Raw genomic sequence first — 19,682 nt, forward strand, 5'->3', positions numbered from 1 at the left:
CAGCTGTTATTATTTTAATGTAAGCTTAGTAAATTCATACATATGCATATATATTTTTTCAATCACATTGGCTGTTTTTTTTTTAATTACTTTTAGTTTTTTACAGTCCAGTTATTGCCTATCTCCAGGAGGATGCCCCCACCCCCATCCCACCAGCCCTCCCCACTCCCTGGGGCCTCAGGTCTCCTGAGGGTTAGGCTCTAGGCTTTTCCTACTGAGACCAGACGGCAGTCCTCAGCTGTGTATGTGTTAGGGGCTCTGTTTCTTAAGAACCTTAGTACTCCTGATTTTTAACTGAATTCCAGCCCAAGAAAGAGACACAAGACAACAGAACTACATCCAGGAGAGCTTTTATTTGTACGGAACAGTTTTAAAAATACAGAATAAAATAGCTTTTCTCTACTGTTATTCACAACATCTGGTCCAAATATTACATAGTTTTAAAATACTTAAACGTTTAATGAAGCCATGTTAGAAAAACAATATGAAAATTCTTTTTAAAAACTCCATAAAAGAATTACACATCTCAAAAAACAACCCCACCCCAAATACCCTCAGTATGCAAAATAAAAATTGAACACAAACAAAACCCCAGAAAGATATATAGGCAAAGTCAGTCACAAAACTCAAATAAAAGAGAGGCATCTCTACTGTCTTAAGGACAGTCAGAATCTTTTTAATGTGTCAAACAAAAGTTGTTAGGAACGGACAGAAAAGGGTTTACTGGACTGTCAGATGGCAGCAGACAGCAAGATCGGTTATGAGTGTTCTGAACACTGGAAACATATGCAGCCACCCGAGAACGCTGGGTATCAGGGTGGTGACACGGCAGTCAGCATCCTGGAAGGATGGGGAGGTCTGTGAGGCTGCAGAGAAGGGAGGCCCAGCACTACTGTGCTTTGGGATTCCGTGGATGCGAGCTGAATGCTGCCACACACGGGCCTTCGTGCACTACTAGGGTTCTGACTGTAGGAAGAATGGGAAGTGGAAGATGTTTTCTGAGTCCAAATCTTAATGGGACGGAGAAGGACGCAGCTCCCTGGAGGCCAGAGCTTGGTCAAAGCTCAGATCCAGGCGCTGTGCATGAACCCAATATGCACTGGGCATGCTCAGGTATGCACAGCTGGTGTCCAGCAACAGTCAGGTAATCGGGCCCTCATGTCACACCATGCCAGGCCTGCTACTGGCAGCCAAATGGCTGTTCCAAGCACAGCCACCCGCAGGCTACTGCTGCTTTTCTATGAAGACGGGTTCTGGACTGAGGCCTCATCTCTGTGGAACTGGTGTGACTGAAGATTAAACTCACCAACTCTTAAGTCTTAGTTGCTAATATCAGTGTCTCAGCAGGGACATGAATGAAAGGATTAACAGCTTAGATCATGATCATAAAACATACACACGGGTAAATAAAGTATACACACATACTAGAGGTTCATCAATGGAGAAATTCTATCAGCACATGACATTGTCATGAAAATTATATCATTCCCTCCCTGGAAAACTGTGACTATTATCCTGGGCAGAAATGTTATTTTACTATATGGAAATACTGTTGATATTCATGCATAAATCAAGTTGTCATCATGAAAGTCAGTATTCTACAGTATAAAGTAAATCCTGCATGTGAATTTGTTACTGTGAAAATGGGATACCGGTAGGACCCACAATGCTTCACTCCACCTCTCTGATAAAGCCTCTTTTATTTACCTGGATTAAGCCCAATCAAAGTTAATACTAGAAACCCTTTTTAGGGTTTTAAGTATTATCCCTTTTTAAGAAAGATTCTGAGCATAAATGTTCTACTGAATCAATATCTAACTTATAAAGGAGAATGAAAGTCACGAAGCCTGGTGCCTGTTACTTTCCTACGAGAAGTCTCCCCACAGGGTAGCTACAGCATTTCTTCCCTTAATACTTCAGCTTCCTGTGGCTGACACAAATGCTTGCTCTCAGGAGAGGGAGGAGGCAGGTGTTCACTGTGAGATCTAGGAGTGGACTGCCCTGTAAGATGCTCACTTTCTAACAGTCCACTGGTAACCACACAGAGCAACTCCAAGTTCCAATCATGCAGGCCAGCACTGGACACAGAAGGAACAAACAGATCACACAGCTACCATGTCCCCTACACGCTCCCATCTGGTACATAAACACACATTCCCTATATGTCTGGGAGGACTACAAATTGCATGGACAGACCTTACTAGTGGTGACAATGAACGGCCACTCAGGGTGGTGCAGACTGTACCCCACTCCCTGGAGGCCCATGAGCAAGCTACTCCTCCCTCTGCTCCTACCTCCTGTCCCCTCCAAAAATATCAAGAGTTGGCTCTGATGAAGCAAGAAGGGGAAACCTAGTTTCTAAGGGGAGATGTTGGCATAGCACTTCCTTAGCCACACAAATACTTGCTGAGCCCATGCCCCAGAGCAAGCTACAGCCAATAGAAGACTCAGGTGGCACCCAGCAGCACAGGCCCAGGTGGTGGGACACGGCCTGGATTACAGGCCGTTCTCATGCTTCCGGGTGGACTGCTCCTGTTCGCTGTAGCGCCACTCTACTGCAGATCTGGGATTTACCAGTTTTCCACTTTGTCAGAACAGAGAAACTGGATCAACTAAGCAAAATGCAAATGGGGCACAATAGCAAGAGAGCTGTCAGCCAAACAGGCTTGCTAAGGAAGGAGGGGCAAAATGCTACTCACCAGTGTGCTTCCAAAGCACTGACTGTCTGAATATACATACAAAACTAAATACAGTTAGAAACCACGTTCTGTACTTAATCTGGAGTAAGATTTTGGCAAAACCGTGAAGTGGCTCTAAGGTGTTACTGCACCCCAAAACTCTCAAGGGTCATGAGGGCTACAGAAACACAAAGACCTGGCAACACGATGACATCACGCCAGCCTGGGCAAAGAAGCACATACCAAAGACAGGCACCGAGAACCACGCCTTGCTAAGGGTAACAGGGATGCCCACTGCCACCCACAGTTCAGCCAGGTCCACAGCCACTTAAGAGGTACAATCTCACGAAGCAAGGTCATTACTCATGTCTTCAGCTTTTCCCTTGGCTTGGAAACCAAAGCCTTCAGTACAAGTCATTTGTCTGCGAGGTTTGTTCTCCACATTAGAACCACATTAGAGGGCACCTAAAGGCTGCCTTTCTTACTATCCTCTGCAACATGTCCCACAGCATATTTCACTAAGAGATCAAATCTTCCCTCCTGCAAGAATCAAGATCCAGTGGACATGTGACCTGACAACCCACACAAAGTCTTATTAAGCCAGATCTGGCAGCAATGACTTGCAACAGAAGGAAGGAAGGAATGACTTTAGATAGATAATGGCACATCCCATGTGGTGACGCTGTAACTGTCCCCGCTTTAGCTAGATAATGGCACATCCCATGTGGTGACGCTCCCGCATGTCCCAGCTTCCCTTCTTCACCAAACAAATTCACATGTAACTTGACCCATGTTTCTGGGCCCTGGTCCAGTAGTCAGTTGTGATAAATAGATTAGACATTACAGTATTTACACTTTCATGGTATAGAGCAGTACAAAACACACCCACAACAATTGCCACTGGCTTTCCACAGCCAACATAGAAGCTTCCCTGATGGCCCCCACAGCTTTTGCAGACACTGGTTCTTTTCTGGATGGAGTAGAGAGCAGAGACAAGGAACAGGATGCAAGGTTGGAAGTTCACATGGAAAACACTGATTTCAAAAATCCGCTATAGTCAATAACATTAAATAGGAATAAAACACACACACAAGTACAGGACAGCAGAGCCAAAGCATCCATAGACTTATCTGTGGGCACTCTATACCCATCACACCAGCCAGCAGTGAACATGCCAAATAGGGTGTCTCAGCCAAGAAAACAGACCAGTAAGAACTGTGCTGGCCTGGATGGGTTCAGGGTGACATGGTGGGAGTGTAGTTGAGAATTTCATTGACTGAGGACCTTTCCGTTCCCTGTCAATCTATACAGCTCCACCCAGTCGCAGCCATACAGGACCTTATGTACACTCACGTCTGGTCACAAGAAAGACATGTTCTTATTCTCAGTCAGTTAATAGGCTCCTGGGGTATCAGGGATAACAGAATCACAACAAAGTAAGGACACCAATGGCTCCTGGCCAGAGGAGGTCTCCACAGGGTTCAGGCTGAGGTCACATGAGAAGACTGGGACATAGTGTTTAAGAAGCAGAAACCCCTGGACCTCGAAGCAGCTTGTAGGAAAGAGAGCACTGGAAGGCAGAGGGGACTGAAAGCAGGAACACTAGGGATTCCAATGCCCACTCCAATGGCAGGACTGTGATTTCAAGTTCAGTGACCATGGCCAGCAATGGACACAAAGGGTAAGGGACCAGTAAGGACACAAGGGAGACACCATATTGGACACAATCACCACCCTCAACAGAAGAGTGACGTGCAACCTGTCTTAGCTCTGAGGTGCAGGATGCCATGTAGATATACAAACATATATCTTCTTGTTATTCAGCCAGGAACTACAGACACATGCCTTACTGTGGCCAGGCCACAGGGCACAGCAAAGGCTATACTGTGGCCTGGGAGTCTTTGTCTGAACTCCGGCTGTGCTCGCTCTTCCCAAAGCCCTTCCATGTGTAGCCTGCAAAGGTTGGGCTGATAGGCAGGTAGCTGAAGCATCTGTATTTTTTAATAATGTTCATGCCGAATGGCAGGTTGTAGGACTCCATGCCGTCAAGAGACTTGCTCCCTTTGCTCACACCCTTCTTCCACTTCTTGATTCCTCTTTCCTCTGGGGTACCTGCTCCACACACACAGACACACAAAACAAAGAACTATCTTAGCAATGAGGCTGCTTAGACAGACAGACAGACAGACAGACACACACACATACACACACACAGACACAGATAGACACAGACAGACACACACAGAGACAGACAGACAGACATACACAGAGACAGACAGACAGACACACACACAGAGACAGACAAACACACACACAGACACACACACACAGAGACACATACACAGACAGAAACACACACACACACAGACAGATATACACACACACACAGACACACACAGACACACAAAACACAGAACTATCTTAGCAATGAGGCTGATTAGACAGACACACACACACAGACACAGACACACACAGAGACACACAGACACAGACACAGACACACACACACAGACAGACACACACACACAGAGACAGACACACACAGAGACACACACAGAGACACACACATAGACAGAAACACACACACACACATTCTAGAAACCAAACCTGCCCAATGACAGCAACTGAAAACTTGAGGAGCTGAAGATACTTAGCTCTTCAAGTGCCAAAATAAAAAGCTTGGGGTGACTATTCCTCTTTATCCCCCATTTTCCACGGTCAAGAGACTTTGTGACTTCCTGTCTTCCCCGTCCTTTTAGAGGACTCAGTTTTCACTGATGAAGTCTGACCTAGGCAAGTATCTCCTTTCCTGGTTGTCACCGACCCAGACTTCTAACTGCCTGGCTAGTCACCTCACCGGGCCTTCTTCACAATCTATTATGAAATGTAGTAAAGAACTGGCTCTCTAAGATGACAATGTAAAACACATATTGTCTTCAAAGAGCCACTGGACTTACCTAAGCCTTCACTGTTTTGTCCTAGTTTGATATGGGGGATAGGAAGTATACTGGTTTTGTTCTTGGACTTGAAGGTTTTAAGATTGCCCCTTAAAACAACCCACAGAGAGATGGCTCGGTGGCTATGAGCACTGACTGCTCTTCCAGAGGTCCTGAGTTTAATTCCCAGCAACCACAGGGTGGCTCACACCCATCTGTAATGGGACCCGATGTCCTCTTCTGGAGTGTCTGAAGACAGCTACGCTGTACTCACACACATACTGGTAAATGCTGTTTTCTGAAGTAGTTGAGGTGGCACTACATCCAAATGACTGTCACAAGCAGAGAAGGCAGAGATGCCTCAGGCATACCCTGGGTTCCTGTCTTCCTCTCAGCCTGAGCCTGCTGCTCTGCAATTACATAGTCCTGAGCTGCTGGTAAAACTCTCAGAGATGGCCGCTGTGCTCTTATTAGATGCTGCCTCTAAGACAGATGGCACAGTCCATCTGTGTCTCCCATTGGCTCCTCAGCAGTCTTGTGCATGAGACGTTTTTGTATTAGGGTGTTTTTTCTTTTTCTTTTTTTTTTTAAAAGAATTATTTATTTTATATATGTGAGTACACTGTTGCTGTCTTCAGACACTCCAGAAGACACAGATGGACTGTGCCTACTCCCAAGACAGGGCCTCACTATATTTCCCAGGTTGGCCTCCTGGGCTGGAGGGATCCTCCAGACAAAGGCCACTGAGGACTATTTGTGGTTCTTGTTTTTGTATGGCAAAGGCAGGGTGACAAAGCTCAAGACGTGGGCTACACTAAGGCCTTGTTCTTCCTCCAGAACTGCTCGTGCACCTAACAAGCCTAACTAACACACAGCACATACCTGGGATGGTGTTGTCCAAAATAAAAGCCACACAGCCTCCTACGAACATAGCAGTGGTGAGAAGAACATTCAGTACTTGATCAATCCCTGTTATACCTGGACACAGAACAGAACCGCCATTAAGAGCCGTGAGGAAGAGGCAGCAGACTGGACACCTCTGAAAGTCAACAGAAAACTTGAACATATGAAACTCTCAGTTGTGTTCACATGTACACACTCTTGCCAATAGCATTTAAAGCAACTCCGCAAACCTGTGACCACAAGTCCGTGGTATTAACAGTGGTGCGCAGCAGATGGCCCACACAAAGGGACTTTAACACTATAATAGACTGTGCAAGTACTGAGGTGCAGTCTATGGACTTACAAAGGATTCAATACTGCAAATGGCTGTGGTGGGGCTTGGTAGATGGCTCCTCAGTGAAGGGCATTGGCTGTTCTTCCCAACACCACATGGTGGCTCCCAACCAAGTGTAACCCCAATTCCTTGGGATCCAATGTCTTCTCCTAACCCCCATGAGTACTGCATACAAAAGATATAGACATATACACAGGCAAAACCACACATATTTATAAAATAAAATTAAATCTTCTTAAATGGATGACATAATGCTGCAAAAAATTACAAGGTGAATAATAAAACGATAACAATATTTGCGAGGAGGGATGACAGAATCTATACATAGCTCAGGCTGGCCAGGAACTCACTCCATTGCCGGGGCTGGTATCAAACTCATGTTAATCTTCCTGTGTCAGCTTCCTGGGTGCTAGGACTACAAACGAGCCACCAGGTTTTGCTTTTCGTGCCACTTTAAAAGTGGGTGTCTTTTTTTTTAAATTGCCGTTGTTTGTTTTTTGTGATAGGATCTTTCTATTTAGCCTTGACTATCCTTAAACTCACTACGTAGAACAGGTTAGCCTCAAATTTAGATTACCTGCCTAGTTATTATGAGCCAGGTATGGTAGCACATGCTTGTGGCCCCAGAACTTGGGAGGTGAAGGCAGAAACGATTAAAGGTTCAAAGTCAGGCCTGCCTATTAAGTGTGTCAGTGCCGATTTGGACTACATCCAAGAACCTATGTAGGTAAAATATTGGAACAAATGCTCCTGAATTATTCAATTGTAAAAGACATCAGTAGCAACAGATTCCTCCTTTGTTCATGCTGCACTACAGCAGGGTTTTAATGACATAAAGAGTAGGATCTAAATAGGCATTCTTTATTTAGAGGCTTGTTGCTTGTGTGGATGTGTCTGCTTGCACGGTGACTGGGCACTATCTGCATGCAGTGCTTGCAGAGGTCAGAAGACAGTTTTAGACTTCCTGTTCGGGCAGTTGTGAGCTTCCACATGGATTCTGAAAACTGGACCCAGGACCTCTACAAGAGTATAGAGAGCTCACAAGAGGGCTGGATGCAGAGCTGAATTACTGGTTAGAAACACCGGCTGGTCTTGTAGAAGACCCAGGGTCAATTCCAGGAACACACATAGCTCACAACTGTCTTTAACTCCAATCCCAGGGGATCCAAAGTCCTCATGTGACCTTCTCAGGCACAAGGCACACATGTATGCGCATGTATGCAGGCAAGACACTCATACACATAAATAAAATATAAAAAAATGTTTTAAAAGGGAGCTAATAACTGCTGAGCCATTTTTCTAGGCCCTAAATTGGTATTCTTGAATTGAAAACAGAAAAACTTAAATCAAAATCTGTGAAGTTGTGTTTTAAGGAATTATACAATTTAATACATCATGAGTCTGAGAAATCAAAAGTTTTACAGAGCCAAAAAGGAGAGGTACCAACTGGGGGCTGGTGAGATGACGATTCATCAGGTAAGTGCACCTGCTCTTCTCATAGAGGCAGGCTTGGTTTCTAACACCTACTTGGTGCCTCTCATTCTTCTGTTTCTCTGGTTCCAGGGAGAGCTGATGCCCTCTTCTGGCGCTACGTGTAGCTGATGAAAATATACACAATCGCAGGAAAACATTCACATGTGTGAAATAAAAAAGGAAAATTGAAGAAAAAAACAGGTGGGCGTGGTGGCACACGCCTTTAATCCCAGCACTTGGGAGGCAGGGGCAGGCAGATCTCTGAGTTCGAGGCCAGCCTGGTCTACAGAGTGAGTTCCAGGTCAGCCAGAGCTTCACAGAGAAATCCTGTCTCAGGGGGAAAAAACAAAAACAAAAACCTTAGCCTCCCATATCAAATGCCCACCAATTCCAAGGCACTCCCAAACAAGTATGGAGGCACATGCCAAGGTCTATGGAATGTCCCGGTGGCTTCCAGGGAAATCATCAGAATAAGATTCAGAACGAAGGCAGAGAAAAAGCATTCAGCAATACACACCTGAGGTCCCAAGGTCTCTTCCCATTACAAGAGCTATTTGTGAAATCTATGATGAAATCCTAACTGTCCTACCCGAGATTCAAGACCTCTTTCTCCTACCTGTAACCAGAGGGTTTTGTCTGAGGTAACTTGGAAGAACAAGCCCGAAGAAGATGGAAAATCCAAGCACAAACAGGTTCCGGGAAGAATTCAAGTCAATGAACTGCAGGTTAGAGAGGCCAACAGCTGTGATCATTCCTGGAGAGAGAAGTATCAGAACACAGTTCCACTGAGTTTGTCTATGGCATGCAGACAGACTATCCTAGAGGCTGTGAATAGATTGCCACGTGTCCTTTCTCTGTCCCTCAGAAATCCTGGAGACCAGTGTAGTGGCAGAAAGAGAGGGCTGGTAGAACATGAACACCCGTCTCTGACCCGAACTATTACATCACACACAAGTATCACACTACATTTTCGTTAAATCAAGTAGACAGACAATGGTTCAGTTTTATTTTAACTTGTATGTATGTAAGTATTGTGTTCACATTTATGTCTGTGAACCAAGTGTGTGCCTGGTGCCCATGGAGGCCAGAAGTATATGTCAGATGCTCTGTAACTGTGAGTCACCATGTGGGGGCTGGGAACTGAACCAGGTTCCCTAGGGCAGCTAGCGCTCTAACTGCTGAGCCAGCTCTTGCTCTCTCTCAGCACTTTGATTAAACCCACATTAGAAATCTGGTGCATGTCCACAATGACTGTATCTGAAAGGTGCAGAGCAGATCCAATCCAAAGTCCCACTGTCAAAGTGTCAGTTGAAAGGGTTCATTTCTTGAGGGAATATATCTGAGTTAAATCAAATAGAAAGTCTAAATTTAAAAGATTAGATTTTATCTTAATTTCCATATAATTTTCTTAGAAATTGCTTCTGTCTTTAACATACATTTAGCTTGGACACTGATGCAAATCTTTGTTTTTGAAGCACTATCTTTTACAATTTAAAGTGGAAACTATTAGATTTATTGTTAGATCTTACTGTCTAACACACGGAGCTCTGCATTAAGAATTAGCTAGTATGTATGAGGTGACCTTTACACCTTTTCTGATGAGAGCCTTCGGGGAAGCAGAACCTGCTTTCATTCTGCATTTGTTTAGCTCAGTGCTCTGTTCAGAGTCAAGTGTTCTCAGACAAGCATGTTTTGCATGTATCTTTATGGTCCAGATTTTGAGTGCTGAGTTTCCATTGCACAAAACCTTTACTGGGTCTGAAGACTAAAGTCTGTACAGGAAAGTCTGTATGCAAAGAGCAACAGCAAACACTGGATTTTAAAAAACGAGTCTGCCAACATGAAGATCGGCACGTGAGGGTAACCTGCTACCAAGGCAGTGTGCTCTTACCAAAGAGTGTGCAGAAGAGGGCTCCAAGCACGGGGTCTGGGAGGGAGGCGAAGAGGGCGCTGAACTTGCCAACCATGCCCAAGCCCAGCATGAGAGCTGCACCATACTGGATCACGCGGCGGCTGCCGACCTGTGGACACAGCAGTTGCAGACACAGGTTTACCCGCCATTCTTCAACCCAGTCTCCAAGGGCCCAGGGCAAAAATGTGTCTAGGGCAGGATCTAGGTTACTTTAAACTTTCTGTTAACAGGGACTATAGAGACAACCCAAGACCCCCTCTGTTCTTGCCACCTGCTGCTTCACCACCAGTTCACTGCTTCAGCTGTGAACAGGTGACCCCCAGGGATCAGGAGTTAGAAATTTAAGACTTTATTCCTTGGATGCAGTGCATTTGCCGAGTGTGGGTTTCAGGGCCACTGGTTGAAATGTCCTCCTGGGCTGGAGTCATGGATGCAACAGTTATACACACTGTTCCTGCTTTTCTCCCACTTTTTCATATGACTTTTCACCCAAAACAGTCCACCAGAAATCCTCGTGACTCTACTCCACCTCCAGAGTCAGGGAAATAGCGCCCCTCCATTTGTGGAAGCGCCTCCTCTCGCTGTGTGGCCATACAAGGTGGTAGAGTGATGGGGTCTAGGAATGCAAACTACTGGGGCCTGGCTGTTAGTTTGCTTGCCTAGGTACCTTTGAAGGTATCTGTAACACAGCTGGTACTTGGAACATGCCAGAAAGCCAGGCTGATACATTCTAACATCTTGCAAGCTACTTCTACAGACCAAGGCACCAAAGAGTTGACCTGCTGTGACCTCGATGAGAAACAGCGATAGGGTCAGGGCAGCCCATCCCGCTTGTGTCCTGTTGTTCTCTCTGTGGGACACATGGCCCACTCTAGCAGAGGCAAGGCAGGTAGCTCATCTCTGAGGAGAAGGTTAATTCCAAGTCCAAGAGCTGCCATAAAATGCAAGCAGACCAATGGGGGACAGACCAGCCTCCTTTCAAACCAAGTCTGGGTCAATGGCTCAGCCCTGCCTGCCCAGGATTGCTACAGTGGAAATGTTTTCTGAATGTGCTGTTGTCTAACAGCCACAGATCTGTGTTCAATGACTGAGCCTTGAAATATGGTTATTGTGACTGAGTAAGGAAAATCTACGGACCACCCTGTTAGCCAGCGTGGACTTAAAAGCCGTGCCTTACTCATAAAGGTTGTTTGTCCCTGCCATTTAGCGGGATGAGAGGTCTAATACAGTGCAGGGCTCATACCCTCTTACCCCAAGCAGGGAGACTTCCTTGCTGGCCACAAGGGTAGGGCCACATAGACATTCCTGCTCCAAGTCCCACCTCCCTGCTCTAAGGCAGATGTAGACTAGGGACTTGACAGTGAGAGACTTGAATGGATACAGCTTCTGCCTGGAGAAATGACGGAAGCAGAGTAATATAAATGATGGGCTAAGAGCTCATCCTGTTCTTCCTGCACCCGTGTTTGAAGACTCACAATACCTACAGCTTGGCACCAAGGGCAGCTGATGCTAGCTTGGCCTTGTGGGAACTGCACTCATGGATACATTTTCCCCTGCACAACAAAGTAAGTAAATGCTGTTGGGTGCCACTTCAGAAAAGCTATACCATTCCAGGATCAATCACCCCTGAGCCACCATGGTCATGCTGCAAAGGGTATTTGTTTCCTTTCAGTGGCCTTAGCTGTTGTGTGGCATCTGTAAGGATACAGAAGGACGGTGCTTGTTAAACAATTTCACAACCTGCGTATTTATAACTAGTTAGTTGCCCATAGGCTTATGGGAGAACAGAGGCTCAGGGGTGGCTGGTTAATCCATACTCTGTGCCCATCAGACCATACCTTCAGCTCCTCAGGCTCCACATCTGCTGCCTTTCGTAGACAGCACCTGGGACTCCAGCAATGGCACCAAGGAAGTGCCTATAAAGTCTCCCTCCCTTCGTGCCAAGTACTGGGAGCAATAGGCAGCAGATGGTGCCATCGGCTAGCACACGTGAAGTTGAGCTTACATCAGCCCTGCCTCTTATGGGAAGATCAACAAACAAGTCAGGTGTGCTTCCTGCATCTGGATGCTGCTCCCTCTCACCCGGATTTGTAATCAAGATGAACCAAACCGGACTGGGTTTCTTGTTATCTGGTTATAGAATCCTGTATGGAGCTAGAGGTCAAACATGTCTAGAAGGCTTCCGGATTGGCTTCTCAGGTAAGGAGACTTACGACTCATGCAGCTCATAAAGAAAGGGGAGCCAATCTTAAATCTAGTTACACAACATCCAATGACTGCTGGGCCAACCAGTACCCAACATCCTGGCAAGCAGCACTTTTTGGCTGAAGGCAACTGGGACATAAAGTTTAACTGCCCGTAATAAAGCTGACAGGTATAGAGCAGACTCATTCTTACAGAAGTGGGGTTTCGGGTGGGACAGCTGTAGGTTTACATGTCAATAACTAGGGTCTGGCAGAGTGCTTGGCACGGTCAAGTGAGTTTAGGAGTCAGATCAAGGGTCTGCTTCACCATGACTCTACAGATTTTCCTGAAAAGGGATTCTGTCCCAGAAGTCTGAGACAGATGGTTTAATGTAACAGATGGTTTTCTGTAGTAACAGGTATCTCTCTCTCATCCAGTATGCTCTATTGAGTTCTGAGGTCTTCCCTCATTCAAATGTAAACTCCAATTTTCATCATGCACCACCCACCCAAGTGCTTAGAGGCCTGACCCAGGCAGATGCTTAATCAATGTCTAGAGACTGCAGGACACCAAAGCTACACCCAGATGTCTCCTACCCCGATGACCAGATGAGGAGAGGTCTCCTAGCTGGCACTCCAAACTCATCCAAGGAGAAAAGGAGAAGATGAGGAAGGAAGATAATGAAGGGAAGGGTCAGGTCAGACCCATCATTGAAATGGACATATGCTCAGCCATTTAATTAGGAAAACATTTATACCTTTGTAATTCCCAAAACTCCAATATTGGGACTGGAGGAGGTAGAGCCATTCCCGGTACCAAATATGCCATCGAGAACACAGGAAAGACCCTCCACGAAAATACCCCTAAAGGGAAAAAAGGGGGAAGGGAGAAACTGTCATTCATCGGTAACACTGCAACCAGCAATTAATGTTTGTTTGAAACCTACAAGAATTATGCCCCCTTGGGAGGAGTGGGGATGCTAATCAGTAGCAGTTGCAGAATCTCAGGTCCCTTCTCTGGTGGGCTGAAGACAACTCCCCACATGCCCAGCAACTCTAAGAAGGCTAGCACCACACCGCCCATTAGATACAAATACTCTAAAATAATTTCAAATGAAACCAAAAAACTACTGAATCTAAAAGAAGCATCATCATCATCTATGCTTTGAAGTAAGATACATCAATTTGATCCTTTGCTATTAATATAGTTTCATTAGAAAAAATGCTTTGTAAGTTTGTAACTATTGAGTTGTTTTGTTTTGTTTTAATGTAAAATGAGCAGTCTCCTCACATGTAGCAATTCTATTTGGAAGAACTGTGAAAAACTTACAGAGCCCCACCCACACCTGGTACAAGTCTATTGGAGGGGCAACAACAGGGAGGAGTGACTTGTGCTCCTTTCTCTGTGCCTTCCTTAGGATCAATCCTCCAGTGACTTCCAGAAACTAAAGAAATGCAAACTGCACAGCTCATAAGCCTCTTGATCTTCAGGGTCCCCACCTCTCCCTGTTCTTGTCTGTTTCTGTGAATCATGACTGTGAACAGCTCACCCTGAAGGGCCACTGAAAGAACGAGGGTCCGGTATTTATTTAGGTGTGTACTGACACACCTAAAGCAGTCACTGTCGGATGCAATTAAAATGTCCTGCCAGCTACCTGACTGTGGCAGCCAGAATTGAATGGGAGAAAACCACAACTTCCTCAACTCAGAAATAACCCTGTAAACCATGAAGGTGTTGTTCCACTACAATCAACCTAAAATTTGAGTTCTTGGGATGGGGCAGGGTGGGCTAAGGTGAGCATCTGGGAAAACATGACAACAGAAAATCCAAGCAGACAATTTTACAGAGCCAAGCCAAGGATGGCGACATGCACACCTGTTCTGCTGAGCTTCATGTGTGCATGGCTTCAAGCTCCTAAGAGATGATCCACCTCTCCATTCGGCTGGGGAGCCTGGGAGGAGGTGGGATGCTGAGCTGGGCCAGGAGAGGCTGGGTGCTCAGGGCAGTGGCTTGGCTAAAGGCAAACGGCCAATTCTGGTTTGGCTGTCATCATCCAAAGCCCTCAGCTTCTTCCCCAAGGCTAGATGAGCAGGCCTTTCTTGGGACATACCTGTTTATTGCATGGATGGGAGGTGGCGGGGCACAGGAGAGTCTGGCACAGGCATAGTAGTCGCCGATGGACTCAATGATACTGGCTACGACAGCACTGAGCATGCCAATGACACCAGCTGCAGAGACGGTGGGCATCCCCCACTGAACTGAGGAGGGAAGACAGCCATGAAAGACGTGTTCACTTACTTACCTCTAGGAACAGGCAAAGGTTAGAAGGACTGCAGAAAACTGCAATATCTCTCTGTAGGATTTTGAAGCTCTTGGAAATTGGTTGCTTTTAAATCTTAAATCATTAGCATACTAGATGTGTAGGAAGGTTACTGAATTGGGGCCTTGGTTGAGAGTTGACCTCCTCATCTTAAGAAAGCCATCACTTGTCTGGAAGAGGTGGGATGTTCTCTTCCTCAAAGTTATGTTCCTAGTTCTACTAACATGTAGTTTAACACAGCCTGCTATGGTGGAGCAGAAATAGTGTTCCTGGATAGCCTGGTGTGTGTGTGTGTGTGTGTGTGTGTGTGTGTGTGTGTGTGTGTGTGTGCATTACAGGGCTGGGATTACATTCCTCTGTGTGTTTGTGTTCATTACAGGGCTGGGATCACATTCCTCTCTCTCTGTGTGTGTGTGTGTGTGTGTGTGTGTGTGTGTGTGTGTGTGTCCAGGGATTCAGGAATTCATATCCAGCCGTAGTAGGAATCAGGGTACAAGGTATGGCATCAGCTACTCTAATGTGACAGTGTGCTGCAAACCCTACCACCTTGTTACCAGCAAGTCTGTTGTCAGAGTATACTACAAATAATGTTAGGAAAAGTTAACTCACTGTCTTTTATTGCCAATATGAATAGACTCCTGATAAACTCACTTGCCCTTCTTCCTTGAACTATTGGAATGATAATGCAGATGCCACAGAGTGGATAAATACAAACCACAATTGTGGGGCAGGCACCTGCAGCTCTGGGCACTCTGAGATGACCAGGAACAGCTAAGACAAGAAAGATGACATTCAAAGTATGATGGATGCACAGAACAGGGCTGGAGCCGGGGGCTGCCCTACTCAGTGGGAGCAGTCGGAGAAGCCTCACTGCTGCTCTGCCCTACTCAGTGGGAGCAGTCGGAGAAGCCTCACTGCTGCTCTGCCCTACTCAGTGGGAGCAGTCGGAGAAGCCTCACTGCTGCTCTGCCCTACTCAGTGGGAGCAGTCGGAGAAGCCTCACTGCTGCTCTGCCCTACTCAGTGGGAGCAGTCGGAAAAGCCTCACTGCTGCTCTGCCCTACTCAGTGGGAGCAGTCGGAGAAGCCTCACTGCTGCTCTGTCCTACTCAGTGGGAGCAGTCGGAGAAGCCTCACTGCTGCTCTGCCCTACTCAGTGGGAGCAGTCGGAGAAGCCTCACTGCTGCTCTGTCCTACTCAGTGGGAGCAGTCGGAGAAGCCTCACTGCTGCGCTGCACTTTCTCTCAGGGTTGGTTCTCTCAGGTTCTCTCTTATTTGTCAAGTTCCATTTGGAGTTTTGAAATAAACTTTGGCTGTTACAATGTTAACACTGGTTTCCCTTTAGTATCCTGATTTTGGGGAAAAGATTCCTATTATATTTGACCATTTTCAGTTGAACATATTCCTAACTAAAAAATATAAAATGTTCCAAAATCTAGTGGCTTTTTGGTTTTTTTTTAAAGAACTAACATCACATCACAAGTAGAAAATTCCAAATCTAACCTTCTGTGCTAGATTACAGTCAATATGCAGGCACTTGGGGGTGGGGTGAGGGCTGGCTCAAAGGTTAAGAGCACTGGGTTTTAAGAGGACCTGGGTTTGATTCCAATCACCCAGATGGCAACTCACAACCATTTATAACTCCAGATCTAGAAGATATAACACTCTCTTTGGCCTCCGTGGGCACCAGGAAGGAAAATAGTGCACAGATATACTTGCAGGAAAAGCATCCATATATATTAAAAATAAAATAAATGCAGCTGTACTAAAAAGTGTGTGCATAATGACCTTCAGGTTGTGTGTCGTTGGGTGAATGTATATGACCTTCATGCTTAGACCCACCCTCAGTGTTCTGGGGATACAGTATATAGACTCCCAACCCCAAACTCTCTACTTCTAAGAGATCCAGGGTCCCAATCAGTTTGGAAAAAGAGGATACTCAACCTGCATCATTTTCCATGAAGTACGCTTTAAATTCCTTTTACCTGACATCTTTAAGTCTGATTTCTAAAAATCTTTTATATCAACAGTTTAAAATATTCTTAAGTTTCTGAAGACTTATTTTTCCCTTGTGTGTTGACATGTAGTGTGCCTGCATGGACGGAGGTGCACCATGTGTGTGCAGTGCCCTAATTGGGCGTCAGATTCCCGCTGGAACTGCAGTTACAACAGGTGCTGTGTGAACCACCAAGTGGCTGCTGGGAGTAGAAGCCGCCACGGCCTCTGGAAGAACTCTTAACCACTGAGCCATCTCTCCAGCTTAAACTTTTAATTGATCTGTCTGTTTTCATTCAGCATGTGTACACACACATACCTTTTTTACTTCTGCCTTAAAGCTGTTACTTTATTTCTCCTTCTAGCTAGATCTTTGCTAATTATTTTTGAGTTTGTTTATGATCTCAAAATCATAATCCTTTTACCTCAGCCTCTCAGAGCTGGTAATCTATAGGGACGTGTGCCTGGCTTAAGTACAATTTTTTTCAGGGTGGTACAACAGATTCTCAACCTTGGCATTGCTGACATCTTGGACCAGAAGTCTGTAAATGAACATTAATCTAGGCAATCCTTCCTATATTGAAGCTGAGAGCACTGCTTGGTATTTAAAAACTCTCTCTCTGATCCAAATTGCTGGAAAGTGCACAGGACTGAGGGTGGCTTTTTACTCAGAGGAACAGAGTAGGAGACCGGTAGCTAGATCTTGGCAGCTGAAGGCTGTCCTGAAGAGAACTGTATGAGTTCAACCACCCTCATGGTGATGCCATGCACCTTGCTTATTCAGTGCCACCACTGCACATATAGGCCCCCTGAGGACCCTGGAGAATCCCTCACAGGAACGGCTGGTTGCCTGTGTTCCCACTGGCTGTCCAGCTGGGAAGCCAGAAGCATGGGCCGACCTCGTGGCCACGCTGAGGCGCTTTCTCTGCTCTGTCCTCCCATGGTGCCTTACCAAGTAACCTTTAGTCTCATTTTATCTTGGATTATAGGTATGTTTATGAACCAAGCACATTTTTCTGGAAACAGGATAGTATATATAAATACACATCGAGACGCCACGTGGTGAGAATGTTATTTTAGAAGACTAAGCCTGTTAAAGCTTTTATAAAGTATCAGGAACAAAGAGAGCTGCCAACCACTCAGCATGCCTGAAGGAGTCATCTTTGACCCAACCTTAATATTCTTGGCTTTTCTTGCTTTTTAGGTTTCTCATTGCAAAATAAGAAACTAAGACGGCTCAATGGGGTAACTGGCTCAACCTAGCTAAGCTCATTCTTTAAGAAGACCCAAGATGTGGGACGAGCATTATAGCCACTGGTTCAGGTGAGCACAGTTCAGAGCGCTGGAGAGCGCTGCATGTCACTTGGGAGATTCGTGTTCTGTCGCTGAGTTACCCAATACCAAGGCCTAAGCTCCAGCTTCCGGCTGCCATTAAGTATCAGTTTACCTCTGTATCTGTGGCCAAAGTAAAACGGTTACATAAACTCTGGCAGGCTGGGGCTTCCTGCGAGCTAATCTCCAGGTCTTTTCATCTCGAGGCTCTGGTATCAAGGAGCTTTGTACTTGTCTTTCTCAACTGCGGCCCTCGAGCCCTCGCCATGACAGCGCACATTTGTTAGCATTTCAGAGCCTAATAGGGCTCCGAAGGCCAAGTAGTTCACCTGCTAGGGGAGCTGGTCAGTGACTGTGTGGATGACTGACTTCTGGGGACAAGAATGTCCCTCCACTAATTCTCTAATGACCACAGTGGCCATTTGACCTTCCGGCTTTGGGTTAGGGAGAAGCCTCAGTGGGTAATGTCTGCCATGTGCTTGCCGCAAAGCCTGAGAACACGGGCTGAAGTGCCCAGAACCCACACAGCGCTGTACATCTGTAAGACCAGGCTCTCCAGAGAGGAGGTGGAAAATGGAGGACCCCTGTGCCCAATCACAAAAAGGCCCTGTTCTGAACAAGGGAAAGGTGAGCGCCACATTTGAGACTGTCCTCTGACCTGTGCCTGCACACACACATACACGTGCATACACTTAGCACATAAATAATTAGAAAAAATGTCTAAGTACAGGGCATTCAGAAAAGGCTATTCATTATCGAGACCTTTTTTGCCTACTCCCCACCCGGCTCTGTTGGGCCCTCTTGATACTTACATGGGTAGGGAACCTTAAACCACGGGGCTACCAGAAGTACGCCTTTCCTGGCATCCGTGCGAGCATAGTAGCCGTAGTCGGTGCTGTTGGAAGGGAAGACATCGGTCACCGTGAAGACGAAGCACAGCAGCCAGGACACGAGGATAGCCAGGATTATCTGGAGTGGTCAAGGGCAGAATCTGTGTTGGGTAAAATATCCCTTCCTACTGCGGAAGCAGCATCCCAAGCCCACCACTGTCAGTACCAGGTAGAACGCTTCAGTGGAATTGCACTGAGAGGTTTATGCAGGTAAACTCACTGTACCCTCCCAATGTCTGGCCAGTAAGAGAAGAATGGGCAACATGCCTGCAGAGACCACATGGGTCGCAGCTCAGAGCCATGGACAAGAGTCCTGTGGCACTGCAAAATAATGTGCTCTGATCTTGGAACCAGACCCTTACACGGACGGCATCTAGCCCTCAAGGCTGTGCGGCCTGGGGTAGTCAGCCTTCGTGTCATCATCACAGATGTAGGAGGGTCTCCTTCCTTTAGGTATGAACAAAGGCATGTTGTGGCAGAGTTGAGGGTGACATGATCTGCTACTCACAGGAAACATTTTGAAAAGTTGGAACTTGTATGCTGTCCACCCTTTCTTGGATTTGTAAATCGGGAGAGGAAATTTAACATTTCGGGCATATTGCGAGAAGAGTAACACTAGGAAAATCGTCCTGAGAAGAGAAAGAACATTCATAAAATCAAAAGCTGTTGCAGCTAAAGTTTTCGCTGATTTCATGTGTTCAGTGCATTCGCCTACATGTGATGCCAG

At 46.1% G+C, this 19,682-nt stretch overlaps 1 protein-coding gene across 4 annotated transcripts in view; it reads right to left on the bottom strand.

Annotated features, from left to right (window-relative positions):
- Window positions 1-334: 334 nt before the first annotated feature.
- The window catches only part of Slc23a2 (solute carrier family 23 member 2), an 87,725-nt gene continuing 68,377 nt past the window's right edge, over window positions 335-19,682 (bottom strand). For all 4 annotated transcript variants that reach the window (XM_052183691.1, XM_052183694.1, XM_052183693.1 and 1 more), the window contains 8 exons: window positions 19,464-19,584; window positions 18,878-19,034; window positions 14,531-14,678; window positions 13,178-13,283; window positions 10,216-10,345; window positions 8,941-9,078; window positions 6,497-6,592; window positions 335-4,790 (listed from right to left, as the gene is read on the bottom strand). In XM_052183691.1, the coding sequence (XP_052039651.1) occupies window positions 4,558-4,790; window positions 6,497-6,592; window positions 8,941-9,078; window positions 10,216-10,345; window positions 13,178-13,283; window positions 14,531-14,678; window positions 18,878-19,034; window positions 19,464-19,584 (1,129 nt within the window). In that variant the 3' untranslated portion in view covers window positions 335-4,557. The remainder of the gene's footprint in view (window positions 4,791-6,496; window positions 6,593-8,940; window positions 9,079-10,215; window positions 10,346-13,177; window positions 13,284-14,530; window positions 14,679-18,877; window positions 19,035-19,463; window positions 19,585-19,682) is intronic.

This window comes from Apodemus sylvaticus, chromosome 5 (assembly GCF_947179515.1).
Source record: "Apodemus sylvaticus chromosome 5, mApoSyl1.1, whole genome shotgun sequence".
NCBI classification, from domain to species: Eukaryota; Metazoa; Chordata; class Mammalia; order Rodentia; family Muridae; genus Apodemus; species Apodemus sylvaticus.